This window comes from Eleutherodactylus coqui, chromosome 7 (genome assembly GCF_035609145.1).
Source record: "Eleutherodactylus coqui strain aEleCoq1 chromosome 7, aEleCoq1.hap1, whole genome shotgun sequence".
In the NCBI taxonomy this organism is placed as follows: Eukaryota; Metazoa; Chordata; class Amphibia; order Anura; family Eleutherodactylidae; genus Eleutherodactylus; species Eleutherodactylus coqui.
In genome coordinates, this window is record NC_089843.1 from 73985620 (window position 1) to 74007044 (window position 21425).

At 42.1% G+C, this 21425-nt stretch overlaps 1 protein-coding gene across 1 annotated transcript in view; it reads left to right on the forward strand.

Moving 5' to 3' along the window:
* Window positions 1-4158: 4158 nt before the first annotated feature.
* Window positions 4159-21425, forward strand: part of LGI2 (leucine rich repeat LGI family member 2) — a 39880-nt gene continuing 22613 nt past the window's right edge. The window contains exons 1-3 of the mRNA XM_066574629.1: window positions 4159-4363; window positions 11620-11691; window positions 20857-20928. Of these exons, the coding sequence (XP_066430726.1) occupies window positions 4182-4363; window positions 11620-11691; window positions 20857-20928 (326 nt within the window). The 5' untranslated portion in view covers window positions 4159-4181. The remainder of the gene's footprint in view (window positions 4364-11619; window positions 11692-20856; window positions 20929-21425) is intronic.

The following is a 21425-nucleotide window of genomic DNA, read 5'->3' on the forward strand; positions in this document are numbered from 1 at the left end:
AGTGCCCAGCAGCCAGCTCAGAACTACGAAGAACACCGGCGGGGCCCAACGATGGCACATGCTAGGTGAGCATGGATTGTTTTTTTTTTCTCAACATTCTTGGCTGCATTTTCAGCTGTGCTAAAAACGCAGCCAAAATGATGGCATAATGCATGCCAACGCTGCTGAGACCAGGCTGAAACAGCAGTAAACGCAGCGTTGAAAAATGCTGCGTTTCTGCAAACGCCTGTGTGAGGGAGGCGTAAGACTGTGGATTATTGCCTGAGAGTCCTCCTTGTCACACCACCTTGACTTGTACCCATGCCAAACTACTGTTGTAAGTTAGAATTTACTGAGGTTATAGTAAACGGAGACTACCAATCATTCCCGGTTTGTGCAGAATGTATCCCTGTGTGTGGACTGTTATTTCACCATCAAGATCCACCGCAGAGGATGGAACGGTGACGTCACGAGTGACAAAAAACTTTAAGGTAACTCCTGGTTATTTTTACCCTGTGACCTTCCACAGCAGTGACTTGGTTGGGTCCCGAGCTACCCTCAGGAGACGAGATGGAGAGCCACCCATGACAAAATCCTTATCTACCCCGCCATCCCCTCAGCTGAGGGCCCGCTCCTTGGATGCTGCAAAATCACATCGGAGGGCTCACACAGGTGTTAGCGAGGCCTTAGTTGTCTATATTTATGCCTCTACATCATGTGTCAAACTCAATGCTCACGTCATTTTATGTGGCCTACAAGGTCCAGACACAAGAAGCGGCTTTCCATTTTTCCCAGAGGACGAAGCCAGCGTTTGTCAGAGGGGGCAGCGCCAGCACCGGTGCCACCTTGGATTCTGAGCTCCAGAGCCCACCTCCAAGCCGCTATGTTCAGCAACTCACAGGTGGTGACACAGCTCTGACAGCCCCACCCGGGCGCCCTACCACCCTCCAAGATAGGAAGCTCGGTACTAAGGAGGCGGAAGACACTGGCTATTATCTATTGGTCCTAAATAACTGGTTGAATCACATTTTAAGTATCCATTTGATTGGTTGTGCTTGCATTTTATTTTGTTGTTATTTTCAGAATATGATCGGTGGATGAGGATGTGTGTGATATGGGGTCTCACAATACGTTAAGGAGTAGTTACATTTATACAGTCTTACAATTACCATCGACTTTTTGAAGGCAAATATAATGCTGACGTGGCCCTTGGTGAAAATGCCTGCACAAAAGAAGTAGATCTCCTTGTTTTTGGACAATCATAACTTCTTTTGTTATTTGTGAACTTTTCTTTTCATACCACAACATAGTTGTTATTGTTATCTTCTTCATAAAAATCAAGCTGCAGCACATACCAAGGAATTTCCTTCACGGCATCCTTGATTATTTACTACCTCCTGATTGCTCTCTGAGACAACAGGAAAGATCTCTGTGGGAGGTCATCGCCCCCTTATGGGCCCCATTACGCAGCGCTGCAGACGCTAGAGAGTTAAGACCCTTTTACACGCAACGATTATCAAAATTCGTCCAAATAGCTGAAAGTGAGCGATAATTGTTATGTGTAAAAGTGAAACTATCGCTCACATGTCGTTAGTGGTTGCTTAATCTGACTTTTCTGTCAACTTAAAAAACCTTCTTCACTCACTGGCTTCTTGTGCTGCCTGAAAGCTCCCCACACAGTGCTTCCCATAGGAAGCACTGAAAGGGTAGCGAGAAGCTGACGAGAAGCCAGCGAGCCGCCGGCAGATCTTTCAGTTTGAATGCACTGCACAAGCGCTAACGACCTTAGCGGTGATGTCAACACTAGTCCAGTAGTTCAAACGACTATCAAACCGTGTAAAAGGGCCTGTAGAGCTAATTATCAAGCTGCCCTTGCAAGTTCAGACCTGGCAATTATTGGGAAAACGCAAACTCTAGTGGTTGCTGCTAACTCTCCTGTAATAGCGCCATGAACAGCCATAATGAGGAAGACTTTTACTGTATTCATACGCCAATATGCGCCGCAATGGAGTGTATTTGCACATATGGTCGTCTGTTTAAGCTCTTAATGCAGAAATTGCTGCGGAATGTGGTGCGGTTTTTCTGCTGCGGAAAATGTGCCCCATTTCTGCTATCTGTAAACGTACCCTTAGGGGCAGATCCAAGCTTACAATACGCATCCCATTGAAGGCTTTTTTCTTGATGCAGATTTAAAATCTGTGTCACACAAAAAAAGTGACATGCTACTTCTAAAACGCGATTGGTTTTTACCATTGAAATCAATGGGAGTTCAAGATCTGCGTCAAATCCACACCAAAATCCAGGACAAATGCAAAAAACTACACCTACAATCCGAGAATATATGCAAGATTTTTTAATGTGAATTTGTTGCAGATTCTACCTCCTTGTGAACAAAATCACATTAAACTTGTGCATATATGCGCAGCAAATATACAGGCTTTCTGCATATATCATGTGCATTTACGCATGCCCATTGAGTTCAATGGATCTGCTTGTAGTTGCGTACCAAGATAGGTCATGTCACAAATGTTTTCATATGATCGCACATCACGTGAAAAAATATGCTCATGGGAACATTAAAGGGTTGTATTCATTAATCACACAACATTTGCATGTTTAATATGCTGCACAAATATGCTATGTATGGACGAGCCTTTAATGTCTCTGCTCAAAGCCGGCTAAATAAAGCATTTCATTATTATAGCCAGTACTGGTACATCTTGTCTCCACCAGAACTAGGGGTGAAGAACTGGGTTGGCCTGCCTCAGTGACAGGGAAGGGGCAGGTGACGCCCCCAAGCAGTAGATTGGCTGCTCCCTGCACACAACATGTCAGGTCCCACAAGCTCCAAGGTGCTCTGGCGCTTGCTTGTGCTGGCCGGCTATGCCGAGGACCAGGGGCGTAACTAAAGGCTCAGGGACCGTGATGCAAAAGGTGAGCTGCCCCCCCCTATCTGTATCTGTACCCATACCCATACCTAAACCATGCTGCACAGAGGCCCCAATGCAAAACCTGTAACAGGGCCCTGAACTATAATGCTTTATTCATAGTACTGGGCTCCCTATATGGAGAAGAGAGGCCTTATGGGCCCCCTAAGGCTCCTGGGCCCGGATGCAACCGCATCCCCTGCACCCTCTATAGTTACGCCCCTGCCGAGGACCCAACTGGAGGATCGGACTGACAGACAGCTGCAAGCCGCTGTGGTGCTTCTGTTTGTCGGCTATGTCGAAGACCGGAGTGCCAGCTGTTCGTTCTTAGATCCCCACTGTGGCGTTGGGCTGGCCGCTTCTGCAGGACTGACAGCAGCTGCTGTTGTTGTTCCCCCACTTGGGACGCTGGCACCGGCAGCCATCCGCTATGTTTGCAGCGGTAAGGGTTGTGGTTGCTACGAGCCAGCCAATCAGAAGTTGAGGGCGTGCACTTTGCCTCCACCTATTCTGGTGCCCAGCCAATAACAAGTTGTGGGCATGCAGTTTGTCTCCGCTCATTCTGCTGGTGGAGACAAGATGCACCAGTGCCATTATAGCCTTTTCTAAAACATAAAAATGTGATGTAATAAATGCCTTTACAATATTTTTGAGCATTTTTATGTGCAGAATGTGGCAGATATTCATATACTTTTTTATGTACATTATAAATAATATAATATAATATCAGTGCAAAGGCTGACACCCCTTCCACACCCATACAGGGGCCCAATACCAGGGCCTGGACTATTAACTCTTCCTTTACTGACCAAAACCCAATCTGATCTCCAAATACTAAAATAACACGTATAACTATGATATATCTGTCATGGCAAGATTTCCGTCATGCAATCCCCAGACACTTCGGGTCATTATAAAGTGTCAATCACTAAAGAGAACTTGTCCATACAGCACACACAACCCTTCGGAGGCTTTGCAAGGTCATTCCCTGATTTGTTCTCATGTTGAAGAAAGATCGAGTCTGCTAAAACAGAATAGGAACCTTTGCTACTTGGGGATTATTTTTAAACTCACCCGAATGGAGTGTTTAATAAATTATTCATTGGAGGGAAGGGAAAAAAATAGAAGCTGCAGCTGAAGTGCTGATGTCAGGAGGCAAGTGCAGTGTAGTATGGTGCAGTCAGAATAAGGAATGCCTGCCAGCCAGCGTCTTCCCAAGCCTCTGTCCTCACTACTCCACAGTGCACACACATACACTCAGCCTGGGGGGTCAGGATGATGGCGCTTACTATTAAGGAACCCCTGCTCATTTTTATTTTGCTTGGATGTATACAGAACACTGTGCAATTTAAGAAACCGGTGAGATGTCCATCCACATGCAGCTGCACCAAGGAATCAGTCATTTGTGTCGGTTCTTCCTGGATCCCAAAGACCATCCCCAGCGACATCAGCTCCTTGTAAGTGAAACGTCGGCTGCAGAAGTTGCATGAATTATTAGGAATGGTGTATCTTGACCAATTGTAATTGCTTCTTTAAAGGAGAGCTCCACGGGCGGCTTTAAACCAGGATTAAGGTTTATACATCCGTATATTAGTCTATCAAAGATTGCATTGATATATAGAGTTAAAGTCAGAAATGATGTGCATGCAGCAATACTTTCCAAGGATATGTATTAGGGCAAGTGAGAGACCCCTATGGTCTACTATACCGGAGTGTGGCATGTATATAGCTTACACCATGCTTATTCACTCACTAATGTGCTTTGTGGTTTTGAATGCTACATTACCATAGTTCTCTCATTGTACATTCAGTCTTTATTGAACAATTAGAACAGCACTTTTTTAGTAAAGTGTGAAGATTTATTTTTTTTACTTTCTAACTTTTATCATAAAAGTTTTTTTTTAATTTTTAATGTTCTGTGCAGGTTACAATTACTCTTGTAAGGCTCTGTTCACACTGGCTTTTAGGAAGCTCCATCAGCAGTTCCATCACTTTTGACAGCAAGAATAGCATGAATCACTTATTTTGCGATCAAAACAATGAAAAAGCTCAACAGAATCCTGGCGGGCCACATTATAAGTCAATAGTGTCCATCAAGAGCCATTTAGTTCTGTTATGCAATGGATCCAGCGCAATGTCATGGCTTCCGCTATAAATGGAGCGATGACACAAATGTGAACATTGCCTTATACCTATACAGAAAGCTGGGTAACAATCAATATGATTTGGGTTACATCACCCAAACGAGTTTTCACCCATTTTTCTCTAGCTTCTTAAACGGGGATTCCGGGATTTTACTATTGATGACCTATCCTGAGGATTGGTCATCAACAGTTGATTGCGGGTGGTCCACCGCTCGGGATCCCCGAAGATCAGCTGATCCTCCAGCCCCCTATCATTGCAGCTGGGCCAACATTGCAATTGGTGGTCAGTGTAATAGATGGTTTCAGTGCCATTAAAATCAGTGGGAGGGATGTTTCCAATCACACTTCCAGCTCTGACCGCAATGATTAGCCGGAAGTGTAATAGGAGGCATCGCTTTCATTGATTTCAAGGGGAGTGAAGCCATCTATTACACTTCTATTTCTGACCATCGAAGATGACATCTGGCCCACTGTACTGGACTGGAGGATCAGCTAATTAGTGGAGATCCTGAGCGGTAAGCCCTCGCCGATCATCTATTGCTGACTTATCCTGAGGATAAGTAATTAATAGTAAAAGCCCAGAATACCCCTTTAATGCAAATTTGTCTAGTTATTCTGCAATCCATTCTTTTTTATTGCATCATACCTAAGCAGATTTGCTATTGGGCACCCTAGGGAAGATGATTGACACCCATTAAAGGTATAGTAATGGCAGCTAAACTGGTTGTCATGTAGATCTCCTAAAACAATGAATAGGGCATAAAATAGACATCACACAAGAGGACAACTAAGGCCGGACAAACATTTACTGTGTATGCAAGTTGCACCATAGAAGTTTGGGCACAACTTACATTGGACTCATGTCTGTGTGCTGTTTGATATATGTATGATCTACACATTGACATGCATTTGCATGTCCTAATTCTTGTCTGTGATACGGACAAGAATAGAGCATGCAATAAGTTTCTTCACGTGGACTATCGGCACAGGTGAAAAAAAATTTAGTGTGCATAGCCACATAGGCAACAATGGGTCTGGGTCCTGTCCGTGAAGCAGACTGGTGTGTCGAAGACCTTAGTTTGAGCTTGATATCCAGAGTCCATGCACATAGCAAAGTTGTAAGCATGGATCCCGCATGGAAAGGGTACCATATTCTCCCCTGGAAGCATACTAAAATAGTTACTTTGCTGCCAATCAATTTTACTGAGCCACCGGAGGATTTGCGTTTTTGTTTCTCTGCATTTAGCTGCAAGATCGATTGACTGACCAACTCCCCGTGAATGAGCACATTGTGTAGTCAAGCCTGTAGGGCGCACATATGAACAAAGCCTGGCCTTCAACTACTGTCCTGTATAATGTGCCCTAGTAAGCAAAATTTTTTGACGCCAAGGGCTGGGTGATACACAAATACTGAACTATAAATCTAAGCCTGTGCAGCATTTACAAAAAGCGAGGCCTGCCAATATGTCAATGCTGCCAGCAAAAAAACACAGCACACTATATGTGAAGATCCTGACTCAGCTTGCAAGTTGGCTTTATAACAAAATCTTCTTTTTTGCATAGACGTATTAAAGAACCGAAAACACAGTCAAATAGAAAGAGACAGATTTACATATGGCTGGATTATGGCTTGGGTATAGGTCATCGTTGCATCAGCATCACTTTCTTGCATACACTGCAACATTCTGAAACCAAAGACGACACATCTCCTTCCTCACAACAGACAGAAATGCCTACTGTCAAGTTTTTTTGTATACCCCCTTCTTTCGTAAGCCTACATTTTCCCCATAAGCAAATCATAATGCTTCCAAAATAATACAGTTAGCCACAGTGCTTTCATGAGTGTTGTCCAGTGCTGTATATGTGTCAGCTTGACTCATGATAAGTTTCTGTCGCTGCCCCACGATTATTGGTCAGTGTACTCTTATATATTCTTCACATTATCCCTAGAAGTGCCAGCACCTAACGGAGCAGGAACAGCATTTTATTCAAGTCTTCCATGGTCAGGTGCTGGGTGACGTCCTGATTCCTGAAGTTCAGAGATGATTTGCTGTGGTGTAGAGAAGAAAAAGCCGCTGATCGAGTGGCGCAACCTCTTTTAGAAAACCTATCACTGGACACTTGATCAGCGTTTTTTCTTCTCTAACCATTATTTCATTGGCCAACCTATGTAGGTTGCACAGTTGCTGATTTGGCAGCACCTGGAACTTGTTGCACCCATATGTTGAACTTGTTGAACCATATATTGGAACAATTACTCCACCAATCTCCTCCTTGGATCTTCATCAGTGTAGCTCCACTTCCTCCCTTTCTCTTCCATGCCATGGCTATTTTTCGCTATGGTGTAGAAAATGGTACCACTTGACATGAGCAGTAAAGACCAGGGTCTGTGGTTTCCCCCACCTCGAACTTACAATGTGCAATGTGTTTTACCTCTTGTCAATAGAGCATACAACAAAGTTATCAAGCCTATTAGAGTTCTCAACAATCTTAAAGTGGTCACATTAGATGAATGTTGTCTGAATCCGCCAATTTTGGCAGGATTGATCAACCATCTAATACATATGGTGTTGTCCTGAATCTCCCCCCAAATGCTTATGTTGGTGGAAATGAAGGATCAGGCATGTTGTATTTTAGCACGCCTGATCCATTTTTTTCATGGGAGATAGGCCACCACCAGAGGTGTCTGACAGTGGCTTATTCCCCTCTTCGCATTGATAACACATGCCAAGAAGAGCATGCATGTTTGTTGAGGTTTGGGAGGAATAGCTGTTGGCCAATCAAGTGGCCATCTAAGGCTTCATGCACATGTCCATGTATGCAGCTGTAACAGAGCACCTATACAGATGCATGGAGCCTTATTATATCTCCATATACCTCTAATTTCATATGCAGACTAAATTGTACATTGGTTTCTTTCAGTATAATTCCACACAATTCCAACAGACAAAATTGTGCCAGTAGCTATAAGGTCACAAAGTCTTCTCCCATGGAAAAGTTGCTTCTTGAGAAGAATATATCCCACTTATAGTAGCTGATGGAGCATGGCATGACCACAAAGGGAGAAAAGAAAACCCAAGTTCCTTGGATCTTTGTGCACAGCTATAGAGCTAATTACATACAGCTAGGCCATGTGTATGATGTGAGGCCGAAAAAGGAGCAGGATGTTGGTTTGCAAGGATATAGCCTATCATCCAAAGTCTCTCAAAGGCTTCTACACAACCATTTTATTCACAGTCCCATGTTGAAGATGAGTGTCTTTAATAGACCTGTGTGGATGATATTGTATAGCAGAAACATTGTAAAATAGATGAATAAATTACATAAAATATATAGAGACAATAGTTCAACTTTACAGAATTATTACAACATCTTTTACATTTTACATACATCTTTTTATTCCTATGTGATAATATCAATTATTGATGTTAATGGGTTGGATCCAAACAATGGTGGAGATTTAGCTAATGCAAGACAAAAATGAAGCAGATGCCCATAACTACCAATCAGATTCCATCTTTCATTTATCTGAGACCATTAAAGAAGTCATATTACAGACTCATATCATATGGAACTGGATCTGTGTGCATGAGGCCCAAGACCTACTAGGCATCAGGTAAGGGCATAACTACAAGCGGCTCAAGAGATGTAGGGCAACGTACCTTCTCACCCAGCGGGGCTAGTACACACTCAGACTAGAGGTGTAACTACCACTTTAGCAGGCTGAATTGCACACCAGCTAAAAGTGTCTAGTCCCACTATTAAAGAGACTTCAATCAGTTCAGATTATTGCTGGATCGAGGGAAACTGAGCAATAATCATTCAGTGTAAAAGCTGCCAGCAGCTGAATAACAAACGATATTTGTTTGCTTATTGTTCTTCATTCACTTTAGACAGGCATAAAAACGGAATGACAATTTGCCTGTATAAACAGGAAGTCGTTAATCTGCCTGTTAATTGAATGAGGCGAGCGACCAGAAGAGATTTCCAGCGCACTTGGCCACCATTCACTAAACGATTATCACTCCTAGGTGAAAGGGCAATTATCGTCTAAAAAGACCCTTAATGGTAGTGGACAACTGAATACAGAACGCCAAGGAGAACAGGAACAGAGAAAAATACACAGCAGATAGAATGAAAATCAAAGCGATCATCATTTCCTTACTTGCTACTGATGGTCATCCTTACGGAGTAGGGCTCCATGTCACATTGTGCTTAGGGGCCACACTGTTGTAATTGTCAGCCTTTATGCATCTGAGGGCTTTAATACTTTAACCCTTTCCAATCCAATTTGTATCCTGGTTTTCCTAGGGGGCTTACTCTTTTTCTGCTGTTGTACAGCAGCGTTATATGCTGGCTAAAGCCAGTACTGCATGAGGTGACATGTTGGATAGGCTCCGACAGCAGAGAGGCTGGCAATATACAGTAAGAGAACCCCGACGGACGTCTTCCAACATTGGAGCTGTATAGCCTTAAATCATAATGTCTTTAGACATCAGACAGTGGATTGCAGAGTGTTAATACAGTTTTCAGCTTGACTCCCGACGATATGCCTCCCTGAAGAGGTGCGTTTTTAGAGCACGCCTGAAGTTTTGTGTGTCATGGATTGTCCAGATAGTTTGGGGTAGCGCGTTCCAGAGGATTGGTGCTGCTCTGGAGAAGTCCTGTAGGCGGGAATAAGAGGTTCGAATTTAAAAACAGTAACAGACCACAATGGAATCCATAATTATAACCAGAAAATGGCCTAGCCATAATACTACAGTATAACAAGCAGTTATATAATACTGTGAGGTCTATAGGTGCTTGTGTAAGACTATTTAAATCAATACAGGTAAATACCAAATATGTAATAGAGCCCAAATATGGCCATAATGCTGAACAACCATGATAGGGAAATAATATTGACCAAGTGGAAGGCCCTGCTCAGGAATTCTTCACTGTCATGAGATTTGGTATTCACTGTTAAGGTATTTGGTATTTAACTGTATTGATTTTAAAGAGTCTTACACCAGCACTTATATACCTCATAGAATTATATAATTGTCTGTTATGCAGCAGTATTATGGCTAGGATATTTTCTGGTTACACTTATGGATTTCATTGCGGTCTGTTCCTGTTTTTTATGTCTATAGTTGTCCATTTTTTAGATGTCCTAATTTTAATTCTCAAGAGCAATATCAACTTTGAAAAACTTCATAGAGCCATCAGATTTTAACCTACAATTCCAGCACTGCAAGGCAGCAGTGCTAACGACTGAGCCACCAAGATTGCTCTTTTATTGCAAAGAAATAGAAGAGCAAAAAGAATAAACACAACGAGAGCGTAAAAAGGCAATGCAGCCATTTCCCTTGCTCAGATTTGAAGCTACAACTCCAGTACAGCAAGGCAGCAGGGTAATGACTTGGCCACCATGCTCTAGAAGAAAAGAATAAATACAATAAGAACATATGACCTCCATGCAGATGCTGCCCATAGTCAGATGTGAACCTAGAACCCTAATGTTACAAGGCAGCATTGCTAACTGAACCACATTCATTGAAGAACCATCCCTGACGGAAATGAAAAATATATTGTCTTCGACTTCCATCAATTCATAATATAGTTTTATAATGATATTTGTAGACTGCTATTAAGTCTCCTCTCAGCCTTCTTTTTTGCAAGCTAAACATTCCCAGTTCCTCTAACCGTTCCTCATAGGACATGATTTGCAGACCGCTCACCATCTTGGTAACACTTCTCTGAACTTGCTCCAGTTTGTCTATGTCTTTTTTATAGTGGGGTGCCCAGAACTGGACACAGTATACCAGATGAGGTCTGACTAAGGAAGAGTAGAGGGGGATAATTACCTCACGTGATCTAGACTTTATGCTTCTCTTAATACATCCCAGAATTGTATTTGCCTTTTTTGCTGCTGCATCACATTGTTGACTCATGTTCAGTCTATGATCTATTCGTATACTCAAGTCTTTTTCACATGTGCTGCTGCTTAGCCCAATTCCTCCCATTCTGTATGTGCTTTCTTGAAGAGACAGAAGAATTTGAGCAAGCTGACATCCACATAAGATCTGTGCTTAGTTCTCCAAGATGTCTGGAACAACCTCCCTGCCAAGTTACTTCACAAACTGTGTACAAATGTATCTAAAAGAACTGATGTTTTTTTGAAGACGAGTGGTCACACCAAATATTGATTTGATTTAGATTTTACTTTTGTACAGTCACTGTTGCATTTTGTTAACTGACAAAAAAAAAACAATTAGCACTTCTACTTTTGAAAGCATTCTTACTTTGCAACAACTTTTTGCACACCTGCCTAGAACCTTTGCACATCGCTGTATCTGCTAGAATGCTGCCCTTACAACCAGGGGGTTTGTACACCCTACAGTACCTACCTTGCCTCATGTTGGTTATTATTATACTGTTTCCCAGATGCATCAGTCAACTTTTTGGCTCGTTCTTTACATTTTAGTGAACAGCAGTGAATATTTCTGGAGTAGTTTATCGTCAGTGTATGCCCTATAATGTGCCACAGGCAATCTATGTTTGACTTTTGTTTCCCTTCACTCTGGTAGGAGTCTGGTCAATGGGACATCTTCTGAGATCAAGGACAGAATGTTTTCTCATCTTCCCTCCCTCCAGCTGCTGTGAGTACTACACTCCATAACAAAACCCTGACTGTAGCCCCTTTCATTGCTGTTGGTACATGGGATCATTGCCATGCTGAACACATCACCGCTAACAGTGTTACAGAAAGCACCCTCACTGCTCTTCTGTTTCCTCCCTTTACAGAACATCTTGTCGATGTCGCAGGATCTTTGCAATAGTTTTTGTGCTGTTATTCGTAAATAGTTATCCTTTATAGTCTATATAATGGCTCAGGAAGGATTAAAATAGCTGCAAATATCATGTATAAAACCGCTATGATATCCTTAAAGATGCACTGAATATAACCTTTGTATTTACTGCCTGCATCGTCTTCCCCTTTACATCTGCTTTGTAAATTCAAAGATAAATAGATATGGTCATACTAAAAGTTTTAAATATGTGCATTAAAAATTCTTAGATTCTTCTCAACTCTTAAAGGCGTTGTCCAGTTATAAACTACTGATGACCTATCCTGAGAATAGACCATTTATAGTAGAATGACAAGGGTCTACTGCACAGAGCCCTCACCAGTAAGCTATTCTCTGGACTGGTATGTTCGTACATTGAGATGATTTTTGCCTGGAGCAGACAGCTCTGTTCCCTCTGCAGTGGCCAAGTTTGGATTTGCAGGCAAAGTTCCCATTCACTTAAGTGCCTGCAATACCAAGCCTGGCCACTGCAGTGGGGACAGAGCTGTCTGCTTCCTGTAGAAATCAGCTCAATGCATAAACTGGCCTACAGGTCAGCTAATCAGACGGTGTTGCAGGTGGCAGACCTCCACCAATCTATTATTGATGGCCTATTATGAGGATGGGCCATCAGTAGTTTATTGATGGCCTATCCTGAGGATAGACCTTCGCGGATTGTTCAAGTTAAAAATGTTTTAACCCTATCGTCCCCATACCCAAACATAAGAAAATGTCTAACACTCACCTCTCTTGGCTCCCCTTTTGTCCCCTGCCAGCACCCACTGACTTTACCTGTGATGTACTGTTTACAGGCTGCAGCAGCCTGTTTACGGGATGTCACAAGCTACTACAGCGAATGACAACTGACTGATTGGGTGCTGAGCTCTGTGATTGGCTGTAGTAATCTGTGACATTCCATACAGAGGCTGCTGCAGCCTGTAGACAGTACATCACATGGAGACCTGCAGCTGCTAGCGGTGGACATGCAGGGAGTTGGTAGAGGTTTATATTAACTGTTCTATTATATTTGGGCACAGCAAAGATAGAGTTTTAAAAAGTTAACTCAGTTAAACCCTTTAAACTGGTCAGATATTTTTGTCATAAGTTAGATCAGCAGCCAACATTTGGTAATTACAATGAATTGTTTAGAGACACCAACGCTTTCACGATTGGAGCTTCCCTCTTTGGAAATAAGATATGTGACCACAGAGGGCAGCATAAAATCAAGTTTTCTATAGACCAGTTTGAATCCACATTTTATTGGAAAATCAGTGATCTGAGCAACTTTCAACAAGGCATGGTCATTGATGCTAGACTAGCTGGGGCCAGTATTTCACTTGCAATATTGTGGGAGTGCCATTGCTGTGTAAGAGGAAAATTGGATCACTGAGCAGTTGAAAAACATTGCATGGTCAGATGAGAAGCTCAGAATTTGGTGCAAGGAAAATGAATCGGTGAACCTTTCTTATGAGGTGTCAACAGTAGTGTTGGGCAAACCGAACCAGTAGAATTTTGGATAGAACTTTGCTAAAAGTTCCATTTGGAAAGAACCCAAACTTCAGGCAGTTTTGTTTTCATCAAACTGGAAGTTCATAAAATGCCTTAAACTAGTATTGAACACTGTCTAACTCTTGAAACGGTGGTGGTGGTCCTTCAATGCGTTGCTACTTTGCGGTGCTGGGATCCTAGGTTTAAATTTGACCAAGAACAATATGAAGTTTGTATGTCCTCTTCACCTTTCCTATCTGGAGGAGAAGAAGAAACACAAAGAGAACATACAAATTCCATAAAGATGTTGTCCTTGGTCAGCTTTGAACCTAGGACTCCAGTGCTGCAAGGCAACAGTGCTTAACCATTGAGTCACATCCACTGAAGGACCAGCATCACCACTGTCATTGTTTCAGCGCTCTTAGACAGTGTTCAATAGTAGTTTTAGGAGTTTTATGAACTTTTGCTTTGAATTAATCTAGACTGAACCAAACTTTTTACGAAATTCAGCAAACTGGCCAAACTGAACATTAAAAATTGTTGCTCATCTCTAGTGCACAGTTTCGGCTGGTGGAGATGGACTGATGGCATGGGGAATGTTTTCTTGGTATACCCTGGCTCCGATACTCCTGCAGAATGATTTCAACACATAGTGAAATCTACACCACAACAATTTGCTGATGGCCAAAGGAGGTCCAATGTGTACGGTCATCTGTGGTAGCCATTATTCTGTAAAACCATATGTGCATGTCTATTGGGAGCTTTGGGGTTGATTGTGATTGGCTTAGCCACTCTTTGGTGAACAGAGTATAGTAAATCCAATGGAAAACATTTGTACTAAGTTGTAGGTTTTTAAATGACAGAATGCTGCATTTTCCTTCTCCATTTAAAGACGATGTTGAACCTCGGTCCATAATGCTGAAAAAGAAGAGAAACAAAAATTACATTAGGAGCACAAAGGATCCCTCTCGACAAGAATAAAAAATATTCAATACCATTTACAATGTGCAAATTATAGTAACCACCACTCTTCCCATAAAAATAGTTCCAATGTGAAATGGTTGCTACAATCCTTCCAAAAAATTGGAACGCGGGCCATTCACACAAGCAAGCTAGCACCAATGACAGTGATAGTACTCACTCCGGAACGGGAATCGTGGCTATGAGTGGAATAAGAGAGACATATCCACGCTTCCCTCTCTGGAGTCAGTACTATCACTGTCACTGGTGCTAGCTTGCTTGTACTGTAGTGTGAAAGGTTCATTCTCCTCTTTCTTTTCTCTCATGGTCTATAATGCAGTGATCTTACAGTACGTTGAGGTTGACTGCATCCGCGCAAATACAGGGTGATCACAGTAAAATTAAAGTGTTCAGAGGTCTCTAGCAAATATCTATGGGTCAGAACCCAATAACAGTTGTGCATAGTGAGTGGGGTTTGGGGTTTTGATTTCTCAAAGACAAAAAAATAGTACCAAATTTTGGCACCAGGGGAAAATGTGGCGCTGTATGCGAATGGTATGGTATATATAATGCAGCTGGTGTAAGGATTCTGTCCATCTGTTATCAGATTGGTACTAGAGATGAGCGAGTATACTCGCTAAGGCACATTACTCGAGTGAGAAGTGCCTTAGCCGAGTATCTCCCCGCTCGTCTCTAAAGATTCAGGGGCCGGCGCGGGTGATAGGTGAGTTGCGGCGGGGAGCGGGGGGAAGAGAGGGAGAGAGAGATCTCCACTCCGTTCCTTCCCGCTCTCCCCCGCCGCTCCCCACCCCCTGCCGCGGCCCCCGAATCTTTAGAGACGAGCGGGGAGATACTCGGCTAAGGCACTACTCGCTCGAGTAATGTGCCTTAGCGAGTATACTCGCTCATCTCTAATTGGTACGGTACGACTGCAACACTATCACTCTCACACTGCCCTAAAGGGGTTGTCCCGCGAAACAAAGTGGGGGTATACACTTCTGTATGGCCATATTAATGCACTTTGTAATGTACATTGTGGATTAATTATGAGCCATACAGAAGTTTTTCACTTACCTGCTCCGTTGCTAGCGTCCTCGTCTCCATGGTGCCGTCTAATTTTCAGCGTCTAATCGCCGGATTAGACGCGCTTGCGCAGTCCGGTCTTCTTCTTTTCTGAATGGGGCCGCTCGTGCCGGAGAGCGGCTACTCGTAGCTCCGCCCCGTCACGTGCCGATTCCAGCCAATCAGGAGGCTGGAATCGGCAATGGACCGCACAGAAGACCTGCGGTCCACCGAGGGTGAAGATCCCGGCGGCCATCTTCACCAGGTAAGTAAGAAGTCACCGGAGCGCGGGGATTCAGGTAAGCACTATCCGGTTTTCTTTTTCAACCCCTGCATCGGGTTTGTCTCGCGCCGAACGGGGGGGCTATTGAAAAAAAAACAAAAACCCGTTTCGGCACGGGACAACCCCTTTAACGTGCCTTGCTGGTTAAACTTTATTATCAACGAGGTGGTAACACATTCTTGGAACGTGTGCAGGGGGCGCACATTGTACCATATTTATAGGAACATGTAGAAGGAGCACATTGTACCATATCCTGTCCTAAGCCACAATGGATGGCTCTTACTTATTAATTGTGACATACTCTTATATCTTACACATCAATAGGACCAAATATTCCCCGTGTGGCAACATTTGATACTATTTTTTTTCCGAGAAATCGAAGCCCAATGCCCCACTGAGTATACACACCAACTTTTATTGAGTTCTGACCCATAGGTTTTATACTAGAGACCTCTGAATATCTCTGATTTAATTATGATCACTCTGTCTATTACTTTGCTTCAAATGTTATATAATATATGAGCCTATCTAACCATTTCCTAATGGCCTACATAGCTCATCTGTTCTAAACGGCAGATATAAAAGGTGTCTACAGGAAAGAGTGGTATTTTTGCTGTAATTATTTCTTCAGGACCTTTCTAACCCTAATTTCACCTTCTGAATAGTATTTTTCACATTGTTAATATACATTAGATGCTTTTTCAGACGTGGCATTTTCAGGAATCAGCAGTTAACATTTAATATACCTCCTTCCAGAATAGGAGAATAGCCCTGTATTATACCTAGGCTAGACCTCATTAATCAAAGCAAAACCAACACTTGGAAAATGTACGTTTGCACTAAATGCATTCTTCATGCAAAGTACGTAGCTGGGAATTAAAATAAATTAGGGGCAATCGGATTACAATTTTTTATATTCTCAGCTATTTCATATCCATCACATTTTTAAGGACTGTTAAATCTATCGCGGAAATCTGATTAAAGTGAAATGTATCAAACTAGTCGCTAATATTACTCACTTGTATTTATGCACACTTTGAGGTGGTTCTCAGAACTGGAGTTCTGTGAGATAAAGTAGTAATTATGGGGACAGACATTTTTCTGAACTTCCTGTTATTAATCCCATTGTAGAACATGCCAGTCAACTTTTCTCCAGCCATGCAAGATTGTTTATGGGGAGCAATAGATTGCATTCGAACTACACAGCAAATGAGGATAGGTTTTTTGTTCCATAGTAGGTAAATATGGATGCTGTGTATGGCATGGGTAGCTGGCATATGCGGTGCTGTTTGTTACTTGCAGTGTTTGACTTGGTTTGTTTTTTTAAAGAGGGCTTCCCATCTCAGAATTCCCATTCCAATGTGTTCTAAATGTCAAAATAAAGCACTCTGCTACATATTTCAAAAATGCCCCATTTTTCTGATATTTTTTATTGTTCCTTCACGTTTTTTACTGTTTGTTGCTAGGGGAACCGGACACCTCCGCTATCGCATTGGCCACCTCCACTAGTGCACCTCCACTGGCGATTGTGCACTTGTAACCTCATTTGTAATCTTCATCCAGGCGGCTAGGATCTCAGTAGCACATGCGCTCTAGCACCCAGCCTGGCCACTGCTAGTACTGCACACTGCTATTTCTTTCAATACAAGGACTTCTGGGCAGTGCAAAAAACGAGGACTTCTTCACTTTATTCCGAAGCCTGTATTAAAAGGAATATCAGAGCGCAATGCTAGAAGTGGCGGGGCCAAGAGCTAGTGTGCATGTGCTCCAGATATCCCAGCCACCCACATGAAGATTACAGATGGAGCTACAAGTGTGTAAGTGCCGTCCACCTCTGCTCGATAGCGGGGGTCACCTGTTCCAGTGGCAATGAGTAATAAACAATGTAAAGAACAATAAAAAATATTGAAATTTTGAAATATGTATGGAATGGGTGATTGCTTTATTTTGACCTTTAGAGCACATTAGAATGGGATTCTCGAGATGGGAATACCCCTTTAAAAGGTTAAAGAGACACAGTCACCTCCAAATAGCACCATGAACTAAGTTATGGTGCTATTCGGTGACGAGGAGCTGAGAAATGTGTCTTTTACACTAAAACTCTCTCCGATTCCCGTGTTTCGCCCCAGTGTAGTCCGAAAGCAGTCGGAAAATCTGACTCTTTTTCAGACTGCCGTGCGAAAGCTCTCCTGGTCTATTGAAGAGTGCAAGCACAGTGGTCTGAACAGAATCAAATTTTCAGACTGCTCTTAAGTGGAGGGAAGAGCGTGAACCAAGGAGCGGATGAATATAAAAGTCACATTCCCCAGCTCTGCATCACCTCACTGAATAGAACCATAACTTAGTTTATGGTGCTAGTCGAAGGTGATAGGTTCCCTTTAATTGGGCCATAATACAGTTGGTAAGGACATGGCTTGGAGTATGGATTATGGCTAGCAATAATGATTGCCTTGATTGCTGTATATAGGTTCTATGAACTGAGACAAAGACATATTATGTGTTTACTAGTTAAGCTGGTGGACCTAGCTATGGCTATCTCAACAGAAACTAGGGCATGCATAATGTCAAGGTATCTAACACATCTGCTATGGTACTGATGAGAAGTGAAAGGTCCATAATATTCCCCTTTCCCCTTGTATGAACTTGTGCTGGGCCTCCTGTCCCCAGAGTATTATATCTTGAAATGGTCAGGTGGGATATCCTCACCCACACCAGGAAAAAGACCCCCGTTGGCTTCTTCCTCTGCTCTGTGCTACTCTGACCAGGAGCTTCAAGATACTATACGTCTCTTGGTGAGGGGATGAGTCTCACAACTTACTTGAAGCAACTTTCTGAGGGTTTATTTAAAGTATTGCTGTAGACAAGATAATTGATGGAAATGTTCAATGTTGTAAAGTGTTTGATATTAAATTCCCGTAAAACTAAATTAACATCATAAAATGAGATGTTTCTAAAAATGTCTATCTGACCTATTCGAAAGTCTGTCCTTTGCTTGTGCAGCAACAATGTATGCTTGGATTTCTTTCTCATGTGCTTTTATAACAGCTACAACGTTGCATGTTCTGATTTGAACGTCTTATATATTTATTATTGCAATTATTATCCTTTTTGTTTTGCTTTTTTTACATATTTTATTTTAATAGCCACTGAGGACTCAAATTGCAGTGTTGATCGTGATCACTAAAAGTCTTATATACCAAAAAGCTTTGTCCCTTGGCATAGTATGGTGTTCAGTTACCATTTCATAGCAAATGGCACAAAAAGACAAAATGCTACATTTTATTAGAATCCAATAAGTCTAGCAATTACACTATTGGAAATCAGAGTTGTTGAGGGAAGGAATCACTAACATAGACGTTATATATAGATGGCGCCTAGGTCAAAAATAATCTCATGGCCATAAATTTAAATTTGAATGGCAGCAACTTATTAGTGAATCATGAACCAGTAGCTTATAAGACTGTGACTAGACTCAGTAGGTACTTAAAATTTTCGTACTTTGGTTACCTAAATCTTGTTCCCATAGAATTAGTGTTACACATTTACTATTAAAGAGGAATCCTAGCCAAACATTTAATTCATGCTGTATGCTCTCCACAATGAGTTGGCTCAGTTTGTATAGCATTGCAGTAGCCTCGGGGTCTATTTAAGCACAAGTAGGACTAATTTTCTTCACATAATGTGTATTTCTGGAAAATGTGGTTCACGGGGTGCAGAAAATTATCAACAACTTAAGTTTCAACACCATAAAAAGTTGATTTCAATGCATACCTCAAGTCATTCACTAAATGAAACCAATTACAAGTGCTGCATGCTGTTTAGTAATTTAATAGTCCTTTTATATGGGGCGATTAATGGCCTGAGCGTTCCTCCAAAAACTAATTTGCCTGACAATTTGTAGCGGTTTAGGTACTAGGGTGGAGCCTCAGGTGTAGCAGCTACAGGTCTGGAGAGTAGTCAGATGGAAAGCCAGGAGTCAGCAACGGGAAGTCTTGGAATGCAGTAAAACGGATGAGGCGGGTAACGTAGTCAGGAGGGAAGCCAGAAGTCGGTAACAGATAATCATGGTTTACAGGAGAGCAGCAGGTTTAGGAGAAGATGCTCGATCAAGGCAATAGACCACAATAATCTCACACTGGAGGAGTGTCAGGGCCAGGCTTTTATAGTGAATCTGATTGGAAGCAGGGCAGGGCAGGACTGGGAGGCAGGAACTAGAATACACTAGATCATGGAACAAGGCTAGGTTCAGCAGGAAAATGTGTCCAAAGGCTTGGATGGCTCAACCGGGAGAGCTATCAACTGGAGTGCTCAGTGGTTAATCTGTCCATGTGAACAGAAAGCAATACAGCTGGCCTGTGGGGAAGAGTGATCATGTTAGTGATCATTTATCCGAATAAGCCAATTCTCAGCCCATGTAAAAGAAATTGAAACCAGCATCAATTAATGATGTTTACATCGAGACGAATTAAGGACCATTATTTACTTGCAGACTGCACACTCCATTCATTATAATATTTGGCAAAGAAGGAGAAGAATTACTGCAGCCCTTTTCTTCTGATAGAAAAATAGATACTTTGTAACATAACATGCAAGGTTGAAAAAAGACGTATGTCCATCCAGTTTAGCCTATTACCCCCCAATGTTGATCCAGAGGAAGCAAAAACCAAAACAAACCAATGAAGTAGAAGACAATTTTCCTTATTTATTGGGGGAAACATTTTTCTACCCTTCAAGCATCGCTCATGTTGTATCTTAAATGAACCCTGGCAGCATCTACTCAGTAATACATTTCTGGTGGAGATGCTCTTTAATTGGCTATCTCACCTTTCTAAACATAATTATTGCCATCATCCCGAGTCATAATATACATAAGTGCTCGTCACTTTTCCCTTCTAAAAAGTCTTAATAGGCAAAACTCCACTTAAAGTTTTCTGAGGATCACATTTAAAATGCAGAGTGCCTTGTTACATCAAGAAGGCAGAGCTGGGAAGTTTTCAGCTAAGCAGCTTCCTAAAAGCATTAGTGTTACGTGTCCTTTTAACGCCAGCGCGGGTCGACTCAGCAGTGCTAGGCCGAATATTGCACTTCTCAGTGCTTTGCTACAGCAGTCAATAAATTCTGCTTGACTAATTCTGAGCGCCATAAAGTTTGGTTCGCTTCTAACCTGCTGTCTTCATTTTCAGCTTGCTGAATTCTAACTCATTTACTGTCATTCGAGACGATGCCTTTGCTGGTCTCTTTCACCTCGAATACCTGTAAGTGCTCCACTTAATGTCATATTTTTGGTTCTGTTCTTCATCCTTTGGCATGTGCAATTGTATGAACAAGTAAAATGTTTTTTTATATGATATTTTTATTACCTGCTTAAAGGGGCTGCAAACACAACTAGTACAAAAACATTTAATTTGCTTCTTTTTTTGTTGATTTACTTTCTAACTGAAGCTTGATATATTATTTGGCTTTGAAATTAAGACCCTCACCCTGACGATCACAGCAGAACTACGTGTAGCCTTGCTGAGGAGGCTGTCAGCCACTAGCATTGAGTTTTAGAACTTTAGGGTAGGTTTTTTTGGCGAATGTTTGACACTACGTATACAGATTATGCATCAAATCCACAGCAGATCTTAGCGTATCGTTGCTTTTAATAGGAATTCACATTGGCGTGGTTTTTTTCAACATGCGGATTTGAAATCCGCGTGCAGAAAAAAAAGTGACATCTCCCTTCTTGATGTGGAGTCCGTGCAGAAAGAAA